Source organism: Theropithecus gelada, chromosome 3, assembly GCF_003255815.1.
Source record: "Theropithecus gelada isolate Dixy chromosome 3, Tgel_1.0, whole genome shotgun sequence".
NCBI classification, from domain to species: Eukaryota; Metazoa; Chordata; class Mammalia; order Primates; family Cercopithecidae; genus Theropithecus; species Theropithecus gelada.
The window spans coordinates 29,228,058-29,249,160 of NC_037670.1; the positions used below are offsets into that span (position 1 = coordinate 29,228,058).

A 21,103-nucleotide genomic window follows, 5' to 3' on the forward strand; every position below is an offset into this window, starting at 1 on the left:
TATAGGGTGTGTGTGTGTGTGTGTGTGTGTGTGTGTGTGTTGTGTGTGTTGGGATTGTATAATTCACATTTTTAAAATAAAAGTGCTTAGAAATCAAAAGCATTGGGTAAAGAAATAATAGTATCTAAGTATTTGTTCACTTTATAATCCAGAAAATAAAACACCACGTTTATTCCAGAGAAGTTTGTATTTGGGCCTTAAGCTTTTGAAAATAAAGTTTAGAGACATAGCATATGAATACCACTGTAATACACATGAAATATTCTATCGGACCCTAAAAATTAACATAAACTTTAACTTTCTCATAGTCAACAAAATAGTGGCTGGTTGCCAATTTTATTAGATAAGTTGGTTACAGCATTTTAATTATCATTTTACGTCTATCTAGGTGTAGCTGAAATTCAAAATGCACATCAAAGTAAAACTATATCACAACTCAATGCCATACTAAATGTACTTGGCCTCTGCAATAGTAGAATTCTAGTCAGACTTCATTTTTTACTCCCTTCTTATGACCCAAGTGGCTTTAACAGGAATGCAGGACTTAGTGCTGATCATCACACAACATACCACTTTCTTTTTAGAACCTCTACAAAATTTTGAGGGGAGATGGTGGCAATAGCCCTGTGGAACAGATCTTGATCACCTCAATAACACTGGCCCAGTATCTGTCCAGCAGAACCCATTGTGAAATAGTACAAGGTGCACAGCCCTTCACTGATTACAGGCAAGTGTTACAGTAGCCTAGCCATAAGGAAGGGGAGTTACATCATAGTACAAAATACAGTATAAAAGCGTTATTTAACATTCCACACTGAAGATTACTCTGATGCCTTCAAACAATCGTTTGGATGTTAGCCACTTAAACAAATACATCACTAAGGTAAACAATATAAACATACCAAAACCCTGTATGGTTAAATACAATTTCCATGGTACAAAAATCAAAGCCTGGAGATGTTTTTACAGATTGCTTTTTACACAATGTCTTAAATTGCCAAATATTTACAACATTAAAGAGGAAATACATTGTGATGCAGAGTAAAATTATCTGAAATGATTATTATAAAACCTCAATCTATCTACGTGAGGCACTCCTGAAGCAAGTGGCATTAGCCATGAGGTCCTTTGGTACAAGGCCCATTGCTTGAAGAACCACAGTAGCTGCTGTGGCTTTAGCATGCTTCTTATTAGGGCTGGCAAAGCTGGGCTGGTAAGCGCTTCCATTTATCAATACCTATTCAAGAAAAACATACAATTGGGCTGGTAAGGGCTTCCATTTCTCAATACCTATTCAAGAAAAACATACAATAAGAACAGCATCAAACTTTAATATCTATTAGCTTTGTATTTTTTCACTAAATGCTAGAAAAATAATTTACAAAAATATAAAACCCATACTATGTAAGTCAAATTATAATCTCAACCCAGAAGCAGCAAATCATTTGGGAAAAGGGACTGCAAATTAAAAGCAGGTCTCCAAATTGAGAAAAAGACTGATAAAAGTATTAAATTAACTCCCCACATTCAACTAGAAAATAACAAATTGTATACTATATTTTGCCCATTTTTTTCCAATTTTTTTAAAAATAGGACATTGACAAGTCATATGAAAGCACCCTTCAGTTTAAAAACCCCACCACTTAACTACAAATACAAATCCCCCACCCATGAACAGAACCTTAATCCTGTCATGTTTACCCCTCACCCTCTAAGTCATCACATTAATAAATATATACAATTAGTGCAGAAATTCATATTTACCCTAAAGAGAAAATGTTTGCGATGATCAGGGCCACTATCATGGACCAACAGAAATTCAGGTGGTTGCCACCTTCTCTTATTACAGATTTCCATCAAAGCAGACACAGGATGTTTGCCTGCAGCGGGGGAAAAAATATCCAGTTTTAAATTATTTCTACCAACTTCTGCAACAAATAATGAATTCAAGGTGGGATTAGGGTAAGAGGAAATTCAAAAATGTGCTCTCACCTGACAGATCTTTCATTGCAGCAGAGAAGTTCCCAGACCTCTTTTGTGCTCTTTCTCCTACTGCAACAAGACCTTTAAAAAAAAAAAATTGTTCACTAAATAACTTTCAAAGCACCATTTTAAAACAAAGATTCCTCTGTAGGAGTCTGACCCTCAAAATGTATGCCTTCAGATAAAATCAACAGATTCCTAGTACACTTGATTTCTCTATCAATCTTCTCTTTCTTCTCTTTTACTGTTTTTCAGCATATAAATTTATACTTAATATTCATAGACTTTGGTATGAGAAATTGTAATAAATACCAAATGTAAACAGAAAACAAAAATTTAAGTATGGACAGAGGCACGGTGGCTCACGCCTGTAATCCCAGCACTTTGGGAGGCCGAGGCGGGTGGATCACCTGAGGTCAAGAGTTTGAGACCAGCCTGGCCAACATGGTGAAACCCCGTCTCTACTAAAGAAACAAAAATTAGCCGGGCGTGGTGGCAGGCGCCTGTAATCCCAGCTACTCGGGAGGCTGGGGCAGGCCAATCGCTTGAACCCAGGAGGCGGAAGTTGCAGTGAGTCAAGATCGTGCCATTGACAGCCTGGGCAATAAGCAAAACTCCATCTCAAAAAAAAAAAGTTTATTGCCAAATGATTTCTGCAGATTTACTCTCTCAAAAAAGCCTCAGTTAAGACTCTTCCAAAAAAGGTTAGGATTTTAAGCCACCAAAAAGGTGAAAAAAGCGGTTGTCTCAAAATAGGTCCCTTTTTTCCTAGCAAACTCTCCTCTCCCTTCCTAACAAATGGGAGATGTTCTCAAAATATGAACATAACCTTTCTACATAACCTCCCTCTCCATAGGCTTATTACAAAGGAGATTAGCTATATTGCTAAACCCAAACACTGCTTTCCCAATTCCATATACAGGTTGAGTATTCCTTATCCAAAATGCTTGGGACCAGAAGTGTGTCGCATGATTCCAGGTTTTCAAATATTTGCATTGTATTTACTGGTCGAGCATCCCAAATCTGAAGAGGCTCAAATCCAAAATGCACCAGTGAGCATTTCCTTTGAGCATCATATCAGGATTCAAAGAGTTTTCTGCTTTAGAGCATTTCAGGTTTCCAGATGTGGGGTGCTCATCTTGTATGTTACAGGAAATTTTTCAACCTTTGCTAAATAATTCCGTGCTAATACAAGCTTTTCCAAACCTATCCTGGGAAATCTGTGGTTCTCCGAGAGCTTACAGTCAGGCCATGACCCACAATTCCAAGGAGAACGCTTCCTGAAATTGTACAATACTTACACCAAAGTATCTGGTGCAAAGCTAGTTCATTTCCAAATTCATTAACACAGATTAACTGTTGAAGTTAGCTTCAACTTACTATTTGATTACAAAGATGAAAATAAATCCCAGTTTTACATTTGCCAGCTTTTATAAATGAGGTTTAAACAAGCTATAAAAAATCATACTGAGCTGGCAAGCCTCTCGTGATTCCACTTACATTATTCCAAAGGAAGAAGTTATTTAAAAGATGCCAATTAGCTATTATCTATGGGAACGATTAAATACTTAACAACTACATACAAGCTACATGGAAGACACAGTGCTGTCCTGCCCAGGTATCTGAAGGTAAAAGGAAAATACAGTCAATGCTAATGGTTCCAAAATGCCTTAACACCAGGCAACAGGAAGAAGTAACATTATTGTCAGCAGCTGGTCTACTATACTCTAACCCAACTAAACTACTGAGCTTGTAAAAAACAAAAAAAAAGCAAACAGGGTTTATGAAATCTAGACTAAACAGCATTGTAATAGGAAATAAAAAATAAACCAAACTAGAAATAAGGATGGTTCTTTGTCAAGAGAAAATAAAATGGAAATCCTGTGTTCTAAACATGAAATCTGGTTGAATTTGGAGGTGTAATAATATAATTAGATATATACACATTTCCATATTTAGCAACTAGCATAACAAAAGGTGCCTTTTAAAAGTTCAAACTGGTGTGTCTATCCATAGTTATATAAAAGTAAGCTGCTTCTGTGAACCCCAAAAGGGGTTATTGTTTTTTCTGACAAATAGCTGTATATATACAAGAAATGCCTTCAGTTCAAGATCACTGGGTTCAAAAGGATATATTAAAGGTAACGTTAAAGGAGGTGTTAATAAACATTTCAAAAAAGAACTTATTACCTTTTCGGTCTGTCTTAAAATCAACTAAAATGGGTTCCTTATTGCCTTCTTTGTTTTTTCCTAATCCTTCTCCTTCTCTCCAGCCCATTTTTCTCATCAAAACGGCTCCCATTCCTCCAGTTACCGGGGCTGCTCTTAAGAACTGATCCTATCCAAAGAAAGAAAGGTAAAATGTCCCCATTTTACAGTTAGAATGTGGTAACAGATTCATTGTTTACTTTCTAAAAAGAGGAATCTTATTTTACTTCTAGATCTGTTATAGCAATTAAATGTAAATTCCTCTATATACATACTGTAGTGTGTATGTTCTGATTATTTTCACATTAACATAATAGTATTTTAGAAGTTAAATAAGACAAGTAAATGGCAGTTTTGAAACAGTAGCCCTCGTGCCCCCCTCAAAAAAAAAAAAATTAGAACACTCCTGTTTTCGTCCACTATTTAGGTTCACTGGTATCTCTTCTTAGCTTGCAAAATAAAAAGAAGGCAATGTTAAAACAATCAATGATATTAATTGTCCCAGGTGTACCTAGTTTATGAATAAAGCCCAAAAATCACTTAGAAATAGTTTAGACACTGAAGAAGCATACTGTTGTCATCCAAAGTTTTCTTCCCCATTCTACTATAAAGCAAGTATAAATATTTTACTTTAGAAAATCCCTAAAGCAGCCAAAAAAAAAAAAACCTCCTGAAATTTACACAGTAACAAATAGAAAACAATCACATAAAATATCCTGTAAGTATGCCAAAATGAATTTGAATTCTTTTAAAACCTAAGCTTGATGTTAAAAGACTTTTAAAAAACTCCTTAAATGTTTACATACCTAGGCCTCGGTAGCAGCAATGTTGTGAATAGTACGGCTGGCACTGACCGGGGCAAGAAGACAGCTACAAGGATTTGGCCCTGAAACAAGTTTCCATACAGAGGGGTGAAAGTTCACAGGTTATTCTGTGAACAATCATCTCTCTTGTATCCAACCCACTGAACCATAATTTCCATCAAAGCAGCAAACCACTTAATGTCCTAAGATGCCCAAGTATATACATTAGCATGATCAACACTTATTTTTACAGGTTAAGAAATATTCAATGCCTCTTATTAAAGGGCATCCATGTACATATAACAAACAGTATTAAATTCTACTGTTGATCTTTATGGCCACTTTTTAAAAATTTGAAACATGTATCTCCAGATCATGCTTTATTTTCCCCTTGTTACTAAATTTTAGGTTTTTATGTTCTCTACCAAATATATATATAAATATACATATAGCAAAAGTCATTAACTTATCAACAGAGTAAAAAAACTTTGGTAGCTCAGGAAATAGTATGTATTCACATCTCCTATATTGATAAGTTAATACTGAATGTAAAAAAAAAAAAAAACATGTTTGTATGCAGTAGTAAAACTATCATCTTTTGTTTCCCAGCTTTATAATTAAATGCTGGGGAGAAAACATGCCAATGATGTGTGACTAGACATTAAGTTCATCAAGATGCTCTGATGGAAGGAGGCAGCTGTGGAGGTAAAAACATACCCCTGGTTCAGTTCCTTATTTGGTGCAGGCCATGCAGTGTAGATGTATAAAGAGAAAGCTGATGCTTGGATATTAACTGCCTTGATGCTACACACCTAGAATGTCTTTTACTTACTTCCAGGTTCATCCGTCCCTCTTTTCCAGGGAACACTCCTAAAAAAAAGGGCAACTGTGCAGAGTACAATACAAATCCCCAGATAACCCAAGTTTCCAATTTTGTTTCCATTCCCTAGTATCGTCATCTGTTTCTTTACCCCAATGTGAAAAAGCTGATTAATTTAATGAGACCACAATAATAAACTCTATTTATCAGGTCACATCCAAATCATTCCATTCCAGAAATAAAAGTTCTTTTAAACCAACTATTTTAAGTGTTTTACTGATTAATGAGAATACTGATAAAACTTTGCTTTTTTAAAAATCTAAAAATATACTGCAACAAACTAAAAAGAACACAGAGGATGTTGGTATTCCATGTGTTTTTTAACACATAGGTGGATGCTGGACTATACTAAAGAAGAGCCAAAATGATCGTTTGACAGGTTTTCTAAACACAATTACACATTTAATGAATAGATAATCTTTGTGGTATTTAACAAGAATGATACATGTTAAATTTTCAGCTGCCTAATGACTTCTACATATTGTGGTCCATGTTTAATTTTAAAAAGTTTCTTTTTTAGTTGATACTAGCATCAAATATTCTTCAGTAATTCTATACAAATGAATCTTTTCCTGTAAGTTCTACTTTTAACTATAATTTAAAATTTGGTCTGATGAGCATATCTTTATTGCATAGTTTATCAAAATGATTTGCTTCCCAAAGTATATCTTATATAAAATATGAAGTCAAAGTCTTTTTTAAAGGTGCTACTAAAATTTTAAAATTATTTACTCAAAGTCTGTTAACTGCCTACAAGACTGCAAATACCAGAAGAAATTGGTTTTAGGGGAAAACCAATTGAGTCAGTAAAAGATTCACTTTTTAAAAGTTATTTAAGTTATTAACATATTTAGAAGTATACAAATATTATGGATCAGCACATCATTAGATAAAGACCAAAATTTTGTAATGGAAGCACATTCAGAAGTTTCTACCTAGTAGTGAACATTGCCTGTATTATGTGCCTATTTTAACACCCATAAGCTTTATTTCTAACTTCCTGAAATATTGGCTGAAGCTTCAAGACTAAACAGTATTAAAAAAGTAAAACTAAAGAAATAGATGTACATTTATAGTTCTGCCCAAGATGTAAGACATTTTTTCAAATAGTATATAAATCACTTTCATACTAACTATAATACAGAAGTCCAAGATTAATCCAATCTTTAAAATATTTTTCTATATATATTTTCACCTTTATTCTAACACCAACTCTCAGCAAACTACAGAAATTGTAATTTCTTAATGAATCTAACTGTGTACTCACTATACACATCAGTGCAACTACTTCCCAAAAAAGGCAGGCATAGTGAGTATACATGATGTTTCATATTAATTTGTTAGTAAGATCAACAAAGATAAAGCTATCAAAATTGAAATAAATGTTACAAGATTAAAATACCCAAAGCAACCAATGTCTCATTTTTCAGAAATTCAGCTCATTCACTGGCACTCATAGCAACTCTCTATAGGTAACCATCACATTACTGATTACCACTAGACACCTCGGAGACTTTGAAATTCCAAAGTTACTTGCCCACGATCACACAAGGAGTCAGGAGTACAACAGGATAAAGAAACCTTCCCAATCCATTAGACCACGCGGCCTCCCAGTTTCAGCACTGCTATGCTGCCAGTACTCCTGTAACAAATTTCCCATCACCCATCCAACCAATCTTTGTCCCTTCACCAGAAGGTGTTTCTTCAGAATGCCCTTCTTAGCCACCTAAGACTCCCCCAGTGATGAGGCAGCCGTAGGTGGAGTTCACAGGTCTCACTGCAGAATCTGAAACCAGATGCACCTACATCTTCGTAGCACGAGGCGTCCATCCTCTCCCTTGATTTTAGGTCTTACATATCTGTTTTGTCATGAAATTAGTGGTTCTCAAATTGAGCCTGTGGATCACCAGAGGCCACTAGGGCCTAAATGGTGGTCCACAGATTAATCTCCATCCCATCCCCTTCACCACAGCCCACCCCACTCCAGCCATCCTCCCTCAGCCTTCCAGTCCCATGGCAAGATCACCACATGCAGAGCTAATACTAGGGCCTCCCAACCACTTGCTGTGACCAGCAGCTGACAACCAAAAGGACCTGGGCCACAGGTCACAAGAGGAGTAAGGAACAAGGGCCAAGAGATCTTACAAGAAGGCACAGGCACTAATGAAGCGGGTGGGGTGCAAGGACAAAGGAATAGAGGAATGGAAAATTAAGGTGGTAGAGGGCTCTTGGGGGCAGTGATCCACCAAAAATAAACCTGTAATAAAGCATCCCATGATGAAGAAAAATTTGAGAACCACTGCTTTGAAATGATTAGGTTAGTAGTCCAGCAGGAACTGTGGAATATTCTGAACAGCACCTGATACGCTGTTAGCGTTCAAAATATAGTTAAATCACCCCTTCAAAAGCAGCAGTAGCAATTTTTAAAATAACCTTATAAATTAGTGGCTCTTGAGCCACATTTATACATTTGCCATTTTCTCATGAATCCAGTCCGTCTTCAGTGTCCGCCCTGGAGCATATACACATAGCAAATTTACTCGGAACTTTGGTTAGAGTCACTGGTCTTTTCATGCAGTTTTAATAAAGTTTCCAAAAAATTTAAACTTTGTTTGACACTTTCATATGTGCATATACTGTGTACCTTTTTAATCCAGGCTTGGGCACCAGTATTGGCCAACTGTTCTTGTGTCAAAACCTGTACTCCTGTACTTCCTGTGAACTGGCCAGGAATAGAGTTCAGCTGAGCCCAGGCATCAATCTGAAGAAAAGTAGTAGTCTCAGTTAACTAAATAAAATTACCTGATTAAAATGTCACTGGTAATAATTCGCTAAAAATGGCTGAAAAGCAGACTTAAATATTTAACTTTTAAACCATATTTAACATTAAATGTTTGCCTACTTTCTAAATAAGCAGTTTGACAACATTTAGTGAATTCTATTAATAAGATTTTGAAATGTATCTAAAAGCACGGCTACTAAAAAATACAGCTGTTAATATTCTTCAAACTGTCATACAGATAAACTAAAAATGCAAATAAGAGCTCATATGGCAATGGGTCCCCACCCTCCCTTCCTACCTATCTCATACAAATGTATTATAGTATATGTCATGACAGCCTGGATTCTTAATTACTTCCTTTGAGACATTATAAATACAGACTAAATTCATGACACAGGTTTAAAGAGTTTAAATACAGGAAACTGTCCACTTGAATACATAAAACAACTTTTTTTTTAGATGGAGTTTCACTCTTGTTGCCCAGGCTGGAGTGCAATGGTGCAATGTCTGCTCACTGCAACTTCTTCCTCCTGAGTTCAAGCGATTCTCCTGCCCAACCTCCAAAGTAGCTGGGATCACAGACATGCGCCACCATGCCTGGCTAATTTTGTATTTTTAGTTGAGACAGGGTTTCTCCATGTTGGTCAGGCTAGTCTTGAACTCCTTACCTCAAGTGATCCACCCACCCCGGCCTTTCAAAGTGCTGGGATAACAGGCGTGAGCCACTGTGCCCAGCCATAAAACAACTTTTTAAAAAAGCTTGTACACTTTTTTTCAGTCGCCAACATTTGTTGTGATAAAGAATCAGCTGTCATTCACACAAATTAGATTTACTAAACACCTTGCTATATCAGCAACGTATTTCCTGTCTGAACATGTACTTACTGATTTACCATAAAACAGTAGGAAATGAAATGGAGAGGCTGTCCATTGTTAAAAGCACAGACTCCAGATTCAGATTGCTTGGGTCTGAATCCCAGTTCCCCCACTAATTAGTTGTGTGACCATGGATATCACGTAATCACTCTTTTTTTTTTTCTTTCTTCAAGACAGTCTCTCACTCTGTTGCTCAGGCTGGAGTACAGTGGCGTCATCTTGGCTCACTGCAATCTCCGCCTCCCGGGTTCAAGCAATTCTGCCTCACCCTCTTGAGTAGCTGGGATTACAGGCATGCGCCACCATGCCCAGCTAATTTTTGTATTTTTAGTAGAGACGGGGTTTCACCACGTTGGCCAGGCTGATCTCGAATTCCTGACTCCTTGTCCCCACCTCAGCCTCCCAAAGTGCTGGGATTACAGGCGTCAGCCACCACGCCTGGCCTTAACCACTCTTTACTTCAGTTTTCTCAGCTGAAATATTGCAGTTATTACTACCTACACATTTCATAGGGTTGTAGGCACTTAGTTGTTTTTATACACCAGATTGTAAACTCCTTGAGGACAGGGAAATTTTTCTATTTTGTTCTCTCAAGAAACAGTTCCTGCCACATAGTAAACAATAAACATTTATTGAATAAATGATCAAGCCTCAAATCACTTTCATTTAAAATAAGACATTTAAAATAAGGTAAATGTTACAACTTAACTAGTTAGCGAAATTCTTATTTAGACATTAAAACTGGTACATTGGTGTGAGCTGGCTGAAGGTACATAATAATTAAAAAAAAAAAACTGCTACATACCCTTTCCTGAGCTCTATTTAACATGCTCATGGCTTCAAGGTCAAATGCATTCTCACTGAGTCTTTTCTGAGCAAGTGCTCGTTCACTCATTGCTGTAGAGATGTCCACAGGCTACGAAAGAAAACACAGATAATTATCTCAAATTACCATAGTCCCCTAAATTCTGAAAAGTACTCATATCTTTAGTTGCTACATGTCAAAAACAAAATAATAGTCTTATATACTAATAATCTTGGAAAATAGGGAGAAGACTCAAAAAGAGAAAGTAGTCTTGGAAAACAGAAGAGGATTAAGATAAATTACAAAGTATCACACAGGCAGCAGAACTGAACCCAAAATCTGACTGAATTTAGTCAGTTTTCTATTATATATATCAAACTATAATCATAGACGATTCCATTAAGAACTTAAAACTCTCTACCCTTCGTGATTGAAAGCCATTTATAGTAAACTGCAAATTTTTTTAACTGTGGTAAAGGTTATTACATTCCTTAGCAGTTTTCATTTTACTCATTAGCATAACCTTCAGAAGCAGTAAGCAAAATTATTGAATAAGCAAGCAGAAAATCATTATGATCGCTCTTTTACTCATCAGCGTATCTTTAACATCTTCCCGTTGTGGACACTTTGGTCTTAAGAACCCAATTTCTTTAAACAATATATTCAGGATATACATAAGCAAACCATGTTTTCAGTTTATACATACTACTTAAGTATAATATTATACTATTTATAATTATAATACTTCTGTGGAAGTCCATAACATCAACTGAAACACTTTTAAGTGTCTGAAGTCGTAGGTCTTTCTTTTCAAAGCTCATATTCTACCTTTTAAAACCTTATGGCAAGTGGAAGAAACTTTTCTTAAAAAAGTAATCTTTGGAGCCAATTCTTAATTTGTCAGATTCGTGGAAGGTTTAACCACAGAAGGAAAAACACATCAACATAAGTATTTGGTACTTTTTTTGTTCTAAAATTAAAAGCTCGAGTTGATCTGTATCAACTCATTTCTTGGTTTTTGTTCTTAACATTATTAATATTTCCTAGTTATCTCACACAATAACATTCATTTTTGTAAAATGCTTATCTGACATGGAAGGTTTTGCTGTTTTCATATACAAAGAGTAAGTAGACACTGCATGAACATAACAAACATGGGTAAGTCAGTAAAGAGCTAACAGCTATGGATTTTCTTTTTTACAAGTAGAGGCTAGTTGTTATTAAGACTATGTATCATGTATAAAAGACTTCTTTGAAGAATAAGACCTGTCTAGTAGAGAAGGCTGTATGACTATGAGAATAATTATAACTCATGCATAAGGATTCACCAATCTTTCTTACCTTCAGAACCTCTAATCCTCCAGAACCTCTAATCCTCCATAATTCTTAGTTACCTTGCTAATGAACTAATATTCCTTTAGCTAACTCAAGGTTTTTCTTTAAGAAAGTATGGATTCTGATATAATGCCTTCTTAAAATGAAAACAAAATTAATTTTTTCTGTAATTAGGCTGTTTAATATATAATCTTTCTAGAGATCTATAAACAGTCTAATAAGCAACTGCAGAATACATCTTTCAAATTGAATCTCAACTATAATTTCGCTAAGTCGATTTAAGTAAATCATCACACAAATTAGAGTATTTCTAAGACCTATTAGAAATATTAATCTAAGCAAAATGAGACTGAAACACTAAGAAACTTAGTATGTTCGTCTTTTACTTGTTAAGTCTGTTTGATTCTTGGGACTTTACATGAGAATGCAGATATTTCAGGTGAAAATTCACGTCCCCCTAGGCCTACCTTAAGATGTTTTGTCAGCTAGGATTATCAAGGTAATTTTTGAAGGCACACCATGAGACAAGTATTGTCTCATTAACCTTGTCACACTTACTTTGCTTTTCCTAGCAGCCTCTATAAATCTAAGTGTTAAAGTGTGCTTAGACATAAATAATAGGCTTTTATTCTAAAAACGCTAAAATCTGAGAGGATACTGGGGAAAATGTGTCTACCCACTATCCCAACTCCTGATCCCTAATTTCCAACTATAAATTAGCCACGAATCTATTCAGATGGCTCTAAAATATAACTTCTAGAATAAAACTAATTCTTTCCAAGTAGAAAGCAAACTATTATACCTGTGAATATTTTTCTCTCTTAGCCCTTATTAAACAGGTAACCTAAATGCCTCACCATTTATCCCCAGAATGGAACTCTTCAAATCTTAGTGTTTCATATTAAATTCATATGACTCTGAAAGGAATTTTACTATAGCAACCTTGATATTTAAATAAAATTACAACTATGTTTTTCCTGAGGTAGTAAAACATTTATTCTTCAACAGACTCTGAAAGGAATTTTACTATAGCAACCTTGATATTTAAATAAAATTACAACTATGTTTTTCCTGAGGTAGTAAAACATTTATTCTTCAACAGACTTACCAAGGGAGCTGCAAGTTCATGTCAAAAATGTATTACCAAATAGTAATTTGACTATTAGTTTCATATATATATATATATATATATATATATTTTTTTTTTTTTTTTTTTTTTTTTTTTTTATATGTATTTTTTTTTTTTTTTTTTTTTTTTTTTTTGAGATGGAGTTTCGCTCTTGTTGCCCAGGCTGGAGTGCAACGGCACAATCTTGGCTCACTGTAACCTCCCGCCTCCTGGGTTCAAGTGATTCTCCTGTCTCAGCCTCCTGAGTAGCTGGGATTACAGGCACGCACCGCCAACCCCTGCTAATTTTGTATTTTTAGGAGAGACGGGGTTTCTCCATGATGGTCAGGCTGGTCTCGAACTCCTGACCTCAAGTGATCTGCCCCGCCATGGCCTCCCAAAGTTCTGGGATTATAGGCGTGAGCCACTGCACCTGGCCATATTTTTATTTTTAAATGCGAAAACACACTCAAAGTAGAATGACTCAAGATTATCTTAACCTCGTAAGGATCCTCTAAAGTTTACATCAAAAAGCCTGTTTCCAGCCGTTCAAGGTAACACAAGTTATACAATAAGGCATAAAAAGCCAATACAATCCCCAAAGCAGCAATTTTTAAGGGTCAGACCCGATGTTACTTATCAGTATTGAAACACTCATAATAGCACAGCTACCCTTTAGAGCAGCATTGCCCAGTACAACTTCCTGCAGTGATCACTACTGAGCACTTGAAGTGTAACTAGTGTGATTAAAAACCTGATTTTTCAGTGGCTGGTAACTGCTATATTGGACAACAGAGCTTTAGAATCTTAACTATCCTTTAATATTCAGAAACTGGAAATGTAAGAAAGGCACCAAAATTATGGTAAAAGGCCCTTCCAAAAACTGGGAAAAAGAATCTTTAATCTGTAGAATACAATTATCAAGTTGTCATCAACAAGCCTTAGTTTTTACCAATACACTATAGACTAGCACGTTACCTAATGTATAAAAATAATTCTGTAGTAATATTCTAATAATGGGGGAAATGTTTACTGACCTTTCACCTTTGCTCTAAAAGGTGAAATTTACATAAAAAGTGTCCTGAATTACAATTCTCAGATTAATAAAAACTGCCCAAATTCTTCACTCTTTCTCCCTCAGCAACAAAGCAGACAACTACTACTTATAAAACCCACAAAGGTGTCTGAGGAATAATGAAATTATATAATGCAGTTGGCACCATATAACATGCATTTCATGATCTATATTGTACATGTAAGGGCCTTTTACATTTTTATTTCTCATTTAGGAAGTTCTTCTAAATCAATTTACTCCTTTTGTTAACACAACTGTTGACATAAAAAGAACAAGTATCTTAAGAGACTTCTTAGAATATCAGTGAAAGGATATAAAAGAGCTAAAGATAATTGTTAGGATGGGGTGAGTCAGATAAGGAAAATACCTATAACCAGAAAATTATTTTCCATTATTGGTCATCACAGATACCTTAAAAGCAGGCATAAAAGGCAAACTATAATTATAAGAAAATAGACCTAAAGAAAAGCATCTGGCCTGTATATAAAACATGATTTTAGAATATTTAGCAAATATTAAAATATAAAGAGGTTCATGCATACAAGAGCAAAATGACAACTATAAAAATTAAAGCCACAGAAGGTCCCCATTATGTGTTTGGTTGGCTTTAAAAAGTGAATTACAAATCTTTTTATTGTATCATACAAAATTATCTAGTGTATAATAGACTAAATGAAGTACAAGGGGAAAACAAATAGATAACCTATTAAATGGTTCAGAGAAATTCAGCGTTAACCACATAAGAGAATCTAGGAAGAAAAGAATTAGTAACAAGGCTGTATATTACACATTCTAGCAGTGCCAGAACCTATGTGTTTAATTTCCAATTAAAATTTTCATTTTACTCCAAGTTTTCCTATACATTTAGAGCTTATAAATTTTAAAAAAAAATTTAATTCCATTGGGATGTGGAAATATGATTTGGTAATACAAACCAGCAAACTGCTTAAGATAAAGATGATCTTAACATCTAAGCATTCACTAGACCTTAACAATACTACCTCTGGACCCCGAAAACATTTGATTGGTACTAAATCCATGGTAATGGTTGAGTAGAGTTATTACTGCACTTATGTCAAAGATTACATCCTAATCTTCTACTCAATAAACCTCTGCTAACTTTATTACCAAGAATTAATGCCCCTGAGGACTATTTTTAAAATACTAGTTTTCCAACTTTTTTATTTCATTGTTTATAAATCAAATTCACACAAATACAGTCAAAGTTCTGTAGTCACTCCTTACTGAGGATGATGCTGGCTGGTTTCTGAGTATGAAGACGATGCTATGGCAGTACCGCACACAGTCTGATGAGTTGTTTTTCCATAAGAAATGGATTTATGCAGCTTCATCCACAATGTCTATCCATTCATACTCATGTCAAAGAGCATTCATATGCAAGACAATTGGTGGGATTAGGGATTATAGCAAAGCTAATTCAGCCCTCTTATGGAGATAAAATCTGTGATCTTTGCCTAAATGTTTTATGCTCAAGAACAAAGAACCACAAACTCCATTTATATTTATTAAAATGAAAAAGGCATAGATAAAAATTACTATTCATTTCAAAGGTTGACCATTTAAAAGAACTATCTCCTTTTACTCTAGAAGCCTTTATTTCAAACTCTAACAAGGAATCAAAAGGGTTAATGCTCCCATAAAATGTTACCAAAAGTATTTCACAACATTGTTATATATAACACTAACTGTATAAATAATAAATTCATTACTTTTACCTTCTATATATACAATATAGTATATTTAGATGGTAGCTAAATAACTGCAACTAAACATTTTAAATTGTGACTATTTCCTCTACATGTTTTAACATTACTGCCAGGTAAAAGTGCAGATATGAAAGCAAAAGGCAATCCTGTCTCTTTGCCCCAGTATTTTGGGATTCTTCTCTTTAGAATTAATCTGTATGTTCTTTTCAGTCTAATCTTGTAAGTAGCTTAAAGAGGTTTTATATCAAATAGTTACATATATTGTCCCAAAAGAGACATCATCTGCTTTATTCATTTAGCCCTTTGAAAAGAATTGTAAAATAATTTTACCTTCTAGGATTCTTCTTTGGTAAGAAAAAAAATTTTTTTAACAAAAAATAATAATGTCACCATTATTTGAGTACCTTTCTCTATCAACTTTTCCCACCAGATTTAAGAATAATTCTCCTCAACCTTTAAAATCTGACAACTTTTGATGACAAACAAGGCTAAGGCACCACAGTGTTGAGATTGAAAATGGCTAAGTACTAAATTTCAAATACACATACATACACACACACACACACACACACACTCTCTCTCTCTCTCTCTCTCAAAAAAGTGTAAGCATCAGGAGTTACTAAGCACTTTCCCCATGATTGAACTGAAGAAATTCAAAACAGTTATGCTCACTTATCTTCTCAGGAAGATCCCTTGGAATTCTGCAATATTTGTTAAGTCTTCACTTCACTGGAAAATATTTGTCATACAAACTCTCTCCTTACCTATTTTTTTTCCTAACTCTTTTTTAAATGCTTAATCTGCAGGAAATTACTAAAAGCATACATATTAGGATTTCTAAGTAAGTCTGTTCAACCCTCTTATCATGGTTTATATTCAGCTACAAGAAGATTATGTCAGCTGCAAATGTCAGTTAACCTTTCCCTCTTGAGATATGCAGGTAGCCTGATTTGGGGATTAACAACTCAAATGGTCTCACTAAAATATCCAAACCAACTCTCTCTCTCTCTTAACTGGTGATGGCATAACTTGCTTCACTTGTTGAATCCCATGGGAATACAGATTATCACCAGTAACTGTAAGTTGCACTGGCTAGTTATCATGTCCAGCTTCACTCTATAGAACTTGTTCTCAAAATGCTGCAGGTCAAACAAAAAAAAGTGAAAATGTCACCAGTGAATAGCTTGGGGAAAAAAGTACTGCTATCAGAAAGTTTCTGATTTGGGTTCTGTTCACGGTCTGATTTTATAAACAGGTTTTATTTGTTGAATTGGAGGTGTTTACTGGAAGGTGATGATACAGCCAAGCCAAGGAAGGGAACCTGACGTGAAGAGTACAGGTGTCTCTGACCTACATATGCAAGAACTGCAAGAAAAATGTCCAGATGGGCATCAGATACCTAGTCCAGTCCTTGGCAAAAGTCTGGGCTTTGGAAACCAAGGGCAAGAGGTGATGACAACTAATCTGTAGTATTTAAAACTCCCACCCCCCTATTAAAACTCCACCCTCCCAGATCCCCCAAGCGTGATTTTGCACAACAAGTTAAATAAAAGTAAACTGTTTATTAAAAGATACAGCAAAGGTACAGATACAGAGATACATACAAAGATACAGATATATATATATATTTACATATATATACAGTCTTGCTGTTTTCATGTGCACTATATTTAGCAGCACATTATTTAATCAGGCGGCATTTTAATGGGGTTGTTTTGACACTTGGCATTATTAAGATACAACTATAGCCCCGTGGAAATTTCAACGTGTGAATTCCACTTCTCCGACTTTTAATAGTAGCAAAGGGGGGAAGGAGAAGGGAATGGAGTACCAAGGCTGAGCATTAGGTTAAACACAAGAATTTAAAAGGGCCAAGGTAGCAAAGGGAAGGAAAAATAATTAAAACTAAAGGCTATCTGACAAACACCCCAGAGAAACAGTAAGAAACCATCATTAAGGGCAATGGGCTATGTACCCAAGATGCTCACATCAGCCTACAATGACCTTTTCCAATCCAGTTCTTGTGTTGAACCTGAGGATCTGCCCCTCTCCGCTCAATCCCTCCACCCGATAAATTTGCTACCACCAAAATCTAGAGCTATAGAGCCTTGAAGCAAATCGGGAAGCTAAATAGTTGTACCTTGGACTACCTTCCCACAAGTGCAGGGAGGGCCCAATGTTGGGTAGGGATGTGATAACACTGTTCTCTGCAATTCGATGCTTTTCACTTTGTGGCTTGGTTCCACAAAGTGAATTGCATCGAGTTACTGTCAAATGAGAAGCTGCGGGTTGTTTCATCTGTCGTCTAACCCGGCCCTGCCGTTTAACCCGGCCCTAAGAAGAGTGAAACAGAATCCAAATCAGATATAAAATAACAATGAAATGGCAGATTCAGGTATAAAAAAGGAAAAATACATAATATTCCTCCTACTTACCTCTGAGGGCAAATTGCTGCTGAAAACATTATCATCATCTTTGTTTTCTTCACCATTTTTCTCTACAGGAACCCATTCTCCATAAACACTATCCGCTTCTTTTTTCCGATGTTGAGATCCAGATGATACAGGGAATTCTTTTGTTAATGTTACCTGGCTTTTTGGTGGAGTTGGTTTTGCTGCAGCAATCTAAAAAATAAAGTGTTTCTTAATTAAAGTTCAATATCTGCATTAAATGGTTTCTGAGATTTTCGACATCTGAAGGAAATGATACTGTACATTATTTCTCACAGTATTTAAAACAAAAATTAATAAACTAAATTCGATTTGGGTTTTATTTAAATAGTTCCACAAGTTACACTGTTTTACCAATCCATAAGCACTAATACTCACATTCAGATTGAAAAAAATAGGTTTGGGTTCACTGAGTTTAAAAGGATGATGATAAAAAGGAGGTTCTTCTTCCTCTTCATCCGAAACATGAGGTTTATTCACTATTACATCATCATCTTCTTTACTCTGTGCGATCTGTTTACATTTCTTTAAAAGTAAAAACAAACAAAAGATAAATCTTACGCTTTATGTACAACATGTAATTTCTTAGAATCAAAACCACATAAAAGCAACTTTCCAAAGTTAAACAAGATTCATGATAGGTTATAGATAAACATAACTTGGCATATTAACTAATATTTAAACACACTCTGGCTGGTCAGTCAACAACATTTATTGAGCACCTACTATGTGCAGAGAGCGCACTGTACTGGGCACTGTCTGGGGAATACAAAAAAAAAAAAAAAAAGAAGAAGAAGTAGAAGACATGGTCCCTGCTCTCAAGGAGCTTACAATCTAGTACAAGAGAAGGAATACATATACATGAAATAATTGAACACTTTTACAGAGCAACACAATTAACAAGTGCAAACTGATATAATACAAACTGAGTACATAAGTGCTAAAAGAACAAAGGTTTGAGAGAGAATAGAGTCAGGCAGAGTTAGAGAATCAAGGAATATTCCTTGAAGAGTTCTAAGCCAGATTTTCATAGTGAAGAACAAAGACTGGTAGGGAAAGGAAAAGTCATCCTACTCAGGTGGTGGTAAAAAGGTGAGAAGAAACTTGGGACAAGAAGGCTGAAGATGGGGCCAAAAACAGCAAAATATTAACTGTCCATAGCATTTTGGATAAGGAGCTTGGATTAGGTAAATAAGCAATAGAAGCGTTTACAAGGTCCTCAACTTTTTTTTAAAAAAGTTGTAATTCATATTGTAATAAATCTAAGTGAGGAAACAGATTCAGAAGCTTTACATTTTCCCAAATGTATGGCAAAACAAAAGATCTGAAACATTTGCAACAGGATTAGATAGCAACATGTCTCTCCATAAATGTTTTGTGGGTTGAGGAGAACTTAGGAAAATAAGGCATGATGGAGAGGGTGCAATTGATGAGGTCTGATACATAAAGCAAAGTCAATTCCTTCCTGAGATGCAAAGGAACAGACTCCATTACCTGGCTTTATAAAAAGGTCAAGAGTAAATTTGGGTAGACCTGTCTCTATACAAGCAGTAGATTTAATGACATCTATTATCAATTGAAAATATTACAATAGGATAAAAAGCTCATTTCGCCAAAAACACAAGAGTATATTAAGCTTGTAATCAAGGGGAACAGAATATATTTGACAGTGGCAGGCTGGCATAAGGCTAGCCAATAACAAGTTCCAATATATGAAACAGTGTGGTATTTCTGGATCCTAGCAGCAATATTTTAGCATCTCCCCCCTCCCACCCACACCAAAAAAATAGTAGTAAAACAAAGCCCCAAAAAAGCCTCAATTGAAAAGATCAAACTTTTAAAAACAAAAATAAGTGTGTTTAAAATATATATGTTACTGCCAAAACCCGAACCGCAGGAAGAACTGATAATGGCCGGCCATTATCGCCAATGGCTGGTACCAAACAGCCAAAACCCGAAATGTTGATGCGAAAGAAGTTCCTTTCAGGCAATGGCCAGCTATTCTTATTAATTTCCAAGCTCCGGTGGCAAAAGATCATTTCTGAAGATTGTCTGTGTCTTTGCGTATATGCAGTATACTCGTGGCGATCAGTGAACGCGTCGTGAATGGAAACGAAACTGTAGGCGAGCTTCTGCGTGTTGCTCACTCAACACCTCCTCCATTCAAACGAACCGTCCCACTCCTCAGTCAGTTTGGCTTCTAAAACTGGAAAGCAAAAGTAATGGGAAGTAACTTTTAGCTAGCGGAGCTTAGCCATCCCGGATAATGGCCTGCTAAACAGAGCTTCTGCCGCTGCCACATCTGTATTTCGGGTTTTGGCCACTCGGTGCCAGCCATTATCAGTTCTGCCCACAATTCGGGTTTTGGCACGCTCCAGAGTCAACATCACTGGAATAATCCATTTAAGAATGAAAACAAATTCTGTCTAGCTTACCTCAGTTAGTTCTTCTATAGTAGCTCCTCCTGACTTTTTAGCAACTTTCTCTTCTATAGTAGGTGGAGGTGCAGGCTTTAGGTTTGGCGGTAAAGGGACACCAGCCTTAGCACACATGGCAGCTGCATTAGCTTTGGCTATTTCAAGTAATTGAGCCTTATCTGTAAGAAGAAAAATACAAGCTGCAGTTTTCCTAAAAGGCTGTACATTTTGTATCACCAAAAGTCTAACATACTAACAAAACTAAAGGCATCCTAGATCCATGGAAGAACTTGGGTATCTAATAAAAAAGAAAAAAAAAGGAAAAAACTGTAGGCATCAATATTCTGCTCTATTATACCTGTGATCAAACCACTGGCTCAAAGTTTTTAAGCAGTGGCCTCATTCAAAGAATTGAGTCCACATATTGAGTTTCCCATTTGAATATTACAATACGTTACTACACAACTATAATGATCACCCTACTACACATACTCTAAGATATAAACCTGCCAAAGCCAATTTTATTTCACAAAATTATCACGACCCTACTCTCTTTCTAATCTGACACCTTAAATCACTCTTTGAGCCCCAGTTAAAGTGCCTCTTTTTTTTTTTTTTTTTTTTTGAGACAGAGTCTCACTCTGTTGCCCAGGC

At 35.7% G+C, this 21,103-nt stretch overlaps 1 protein-coding gene across 7 annotated transcripts in view; it reads right to left on the bottom strand.

Annotated features, from left to right (window-relative positions):
• Nucleotides 1-168: 168 nt before the first annotated feature.
• SON (SON DNA binding protein) overlaps nucleotides 169-21,103 on the bottom strand; it is a 34,061-nt gene continuing 13,126 nt past the window's right edge. For 2 of the 7 annotated variants that reach the window (XM_025379972.1, XM_025379967.1), the window contains 9 exons: nucleotides 20,468-20,628; nucleotides 18,411-18,557; nucleotides 18,018-18,206; nucleotides 10,338-10,448; nucleotides 8,519-8,635; nucleotides 4,174-4,321; nucleotides 1,993-2,064; nucleotides 1,765-1,880; nucleotides 169-1,290 (listed from right to left, as the gene is read on the bottom strand). In XM_025379972.1, coding sequence (XP_025235757.1) covers nucleotides 1,231-1,290; nucleotides 1,765-1,880; nucleotides 1,993-2,064; nucleotides 4,174-4,321; nucleotides 8,519-8,635; nucleotides 10,338-10,448; nucleotides 18,018-18,206; nucleotides 18,411-18,557; nucleotides 20,468-20,628 — 1,121 coding nt within the window. In that variant the 3' untranslated portion in view covers nucleotides 169-1,230. Of the gene's footprint in view, nucleotides 1,291-1,764; nucleotides 1,881-1,992; nucleotides 2,065-4,173; nucleotides 4,322-4,449; nucleotides 5,078-8,518; nucleotides 8,636-10,337; nucleotides 10,449-17,124; nucleotides 17,917-18,017; nucleotides 18,207-18,410; nucleotides 18,558-18,728; nucleotides 20,239-20,467; nucleotides 20,629-21,103 lie in introns of those variants that run through there. The other 5 variants (XR_003118623.1, XM_025379966.1, XM_025379968.1 and 2 more) reach the window with 5 other exon arrangements.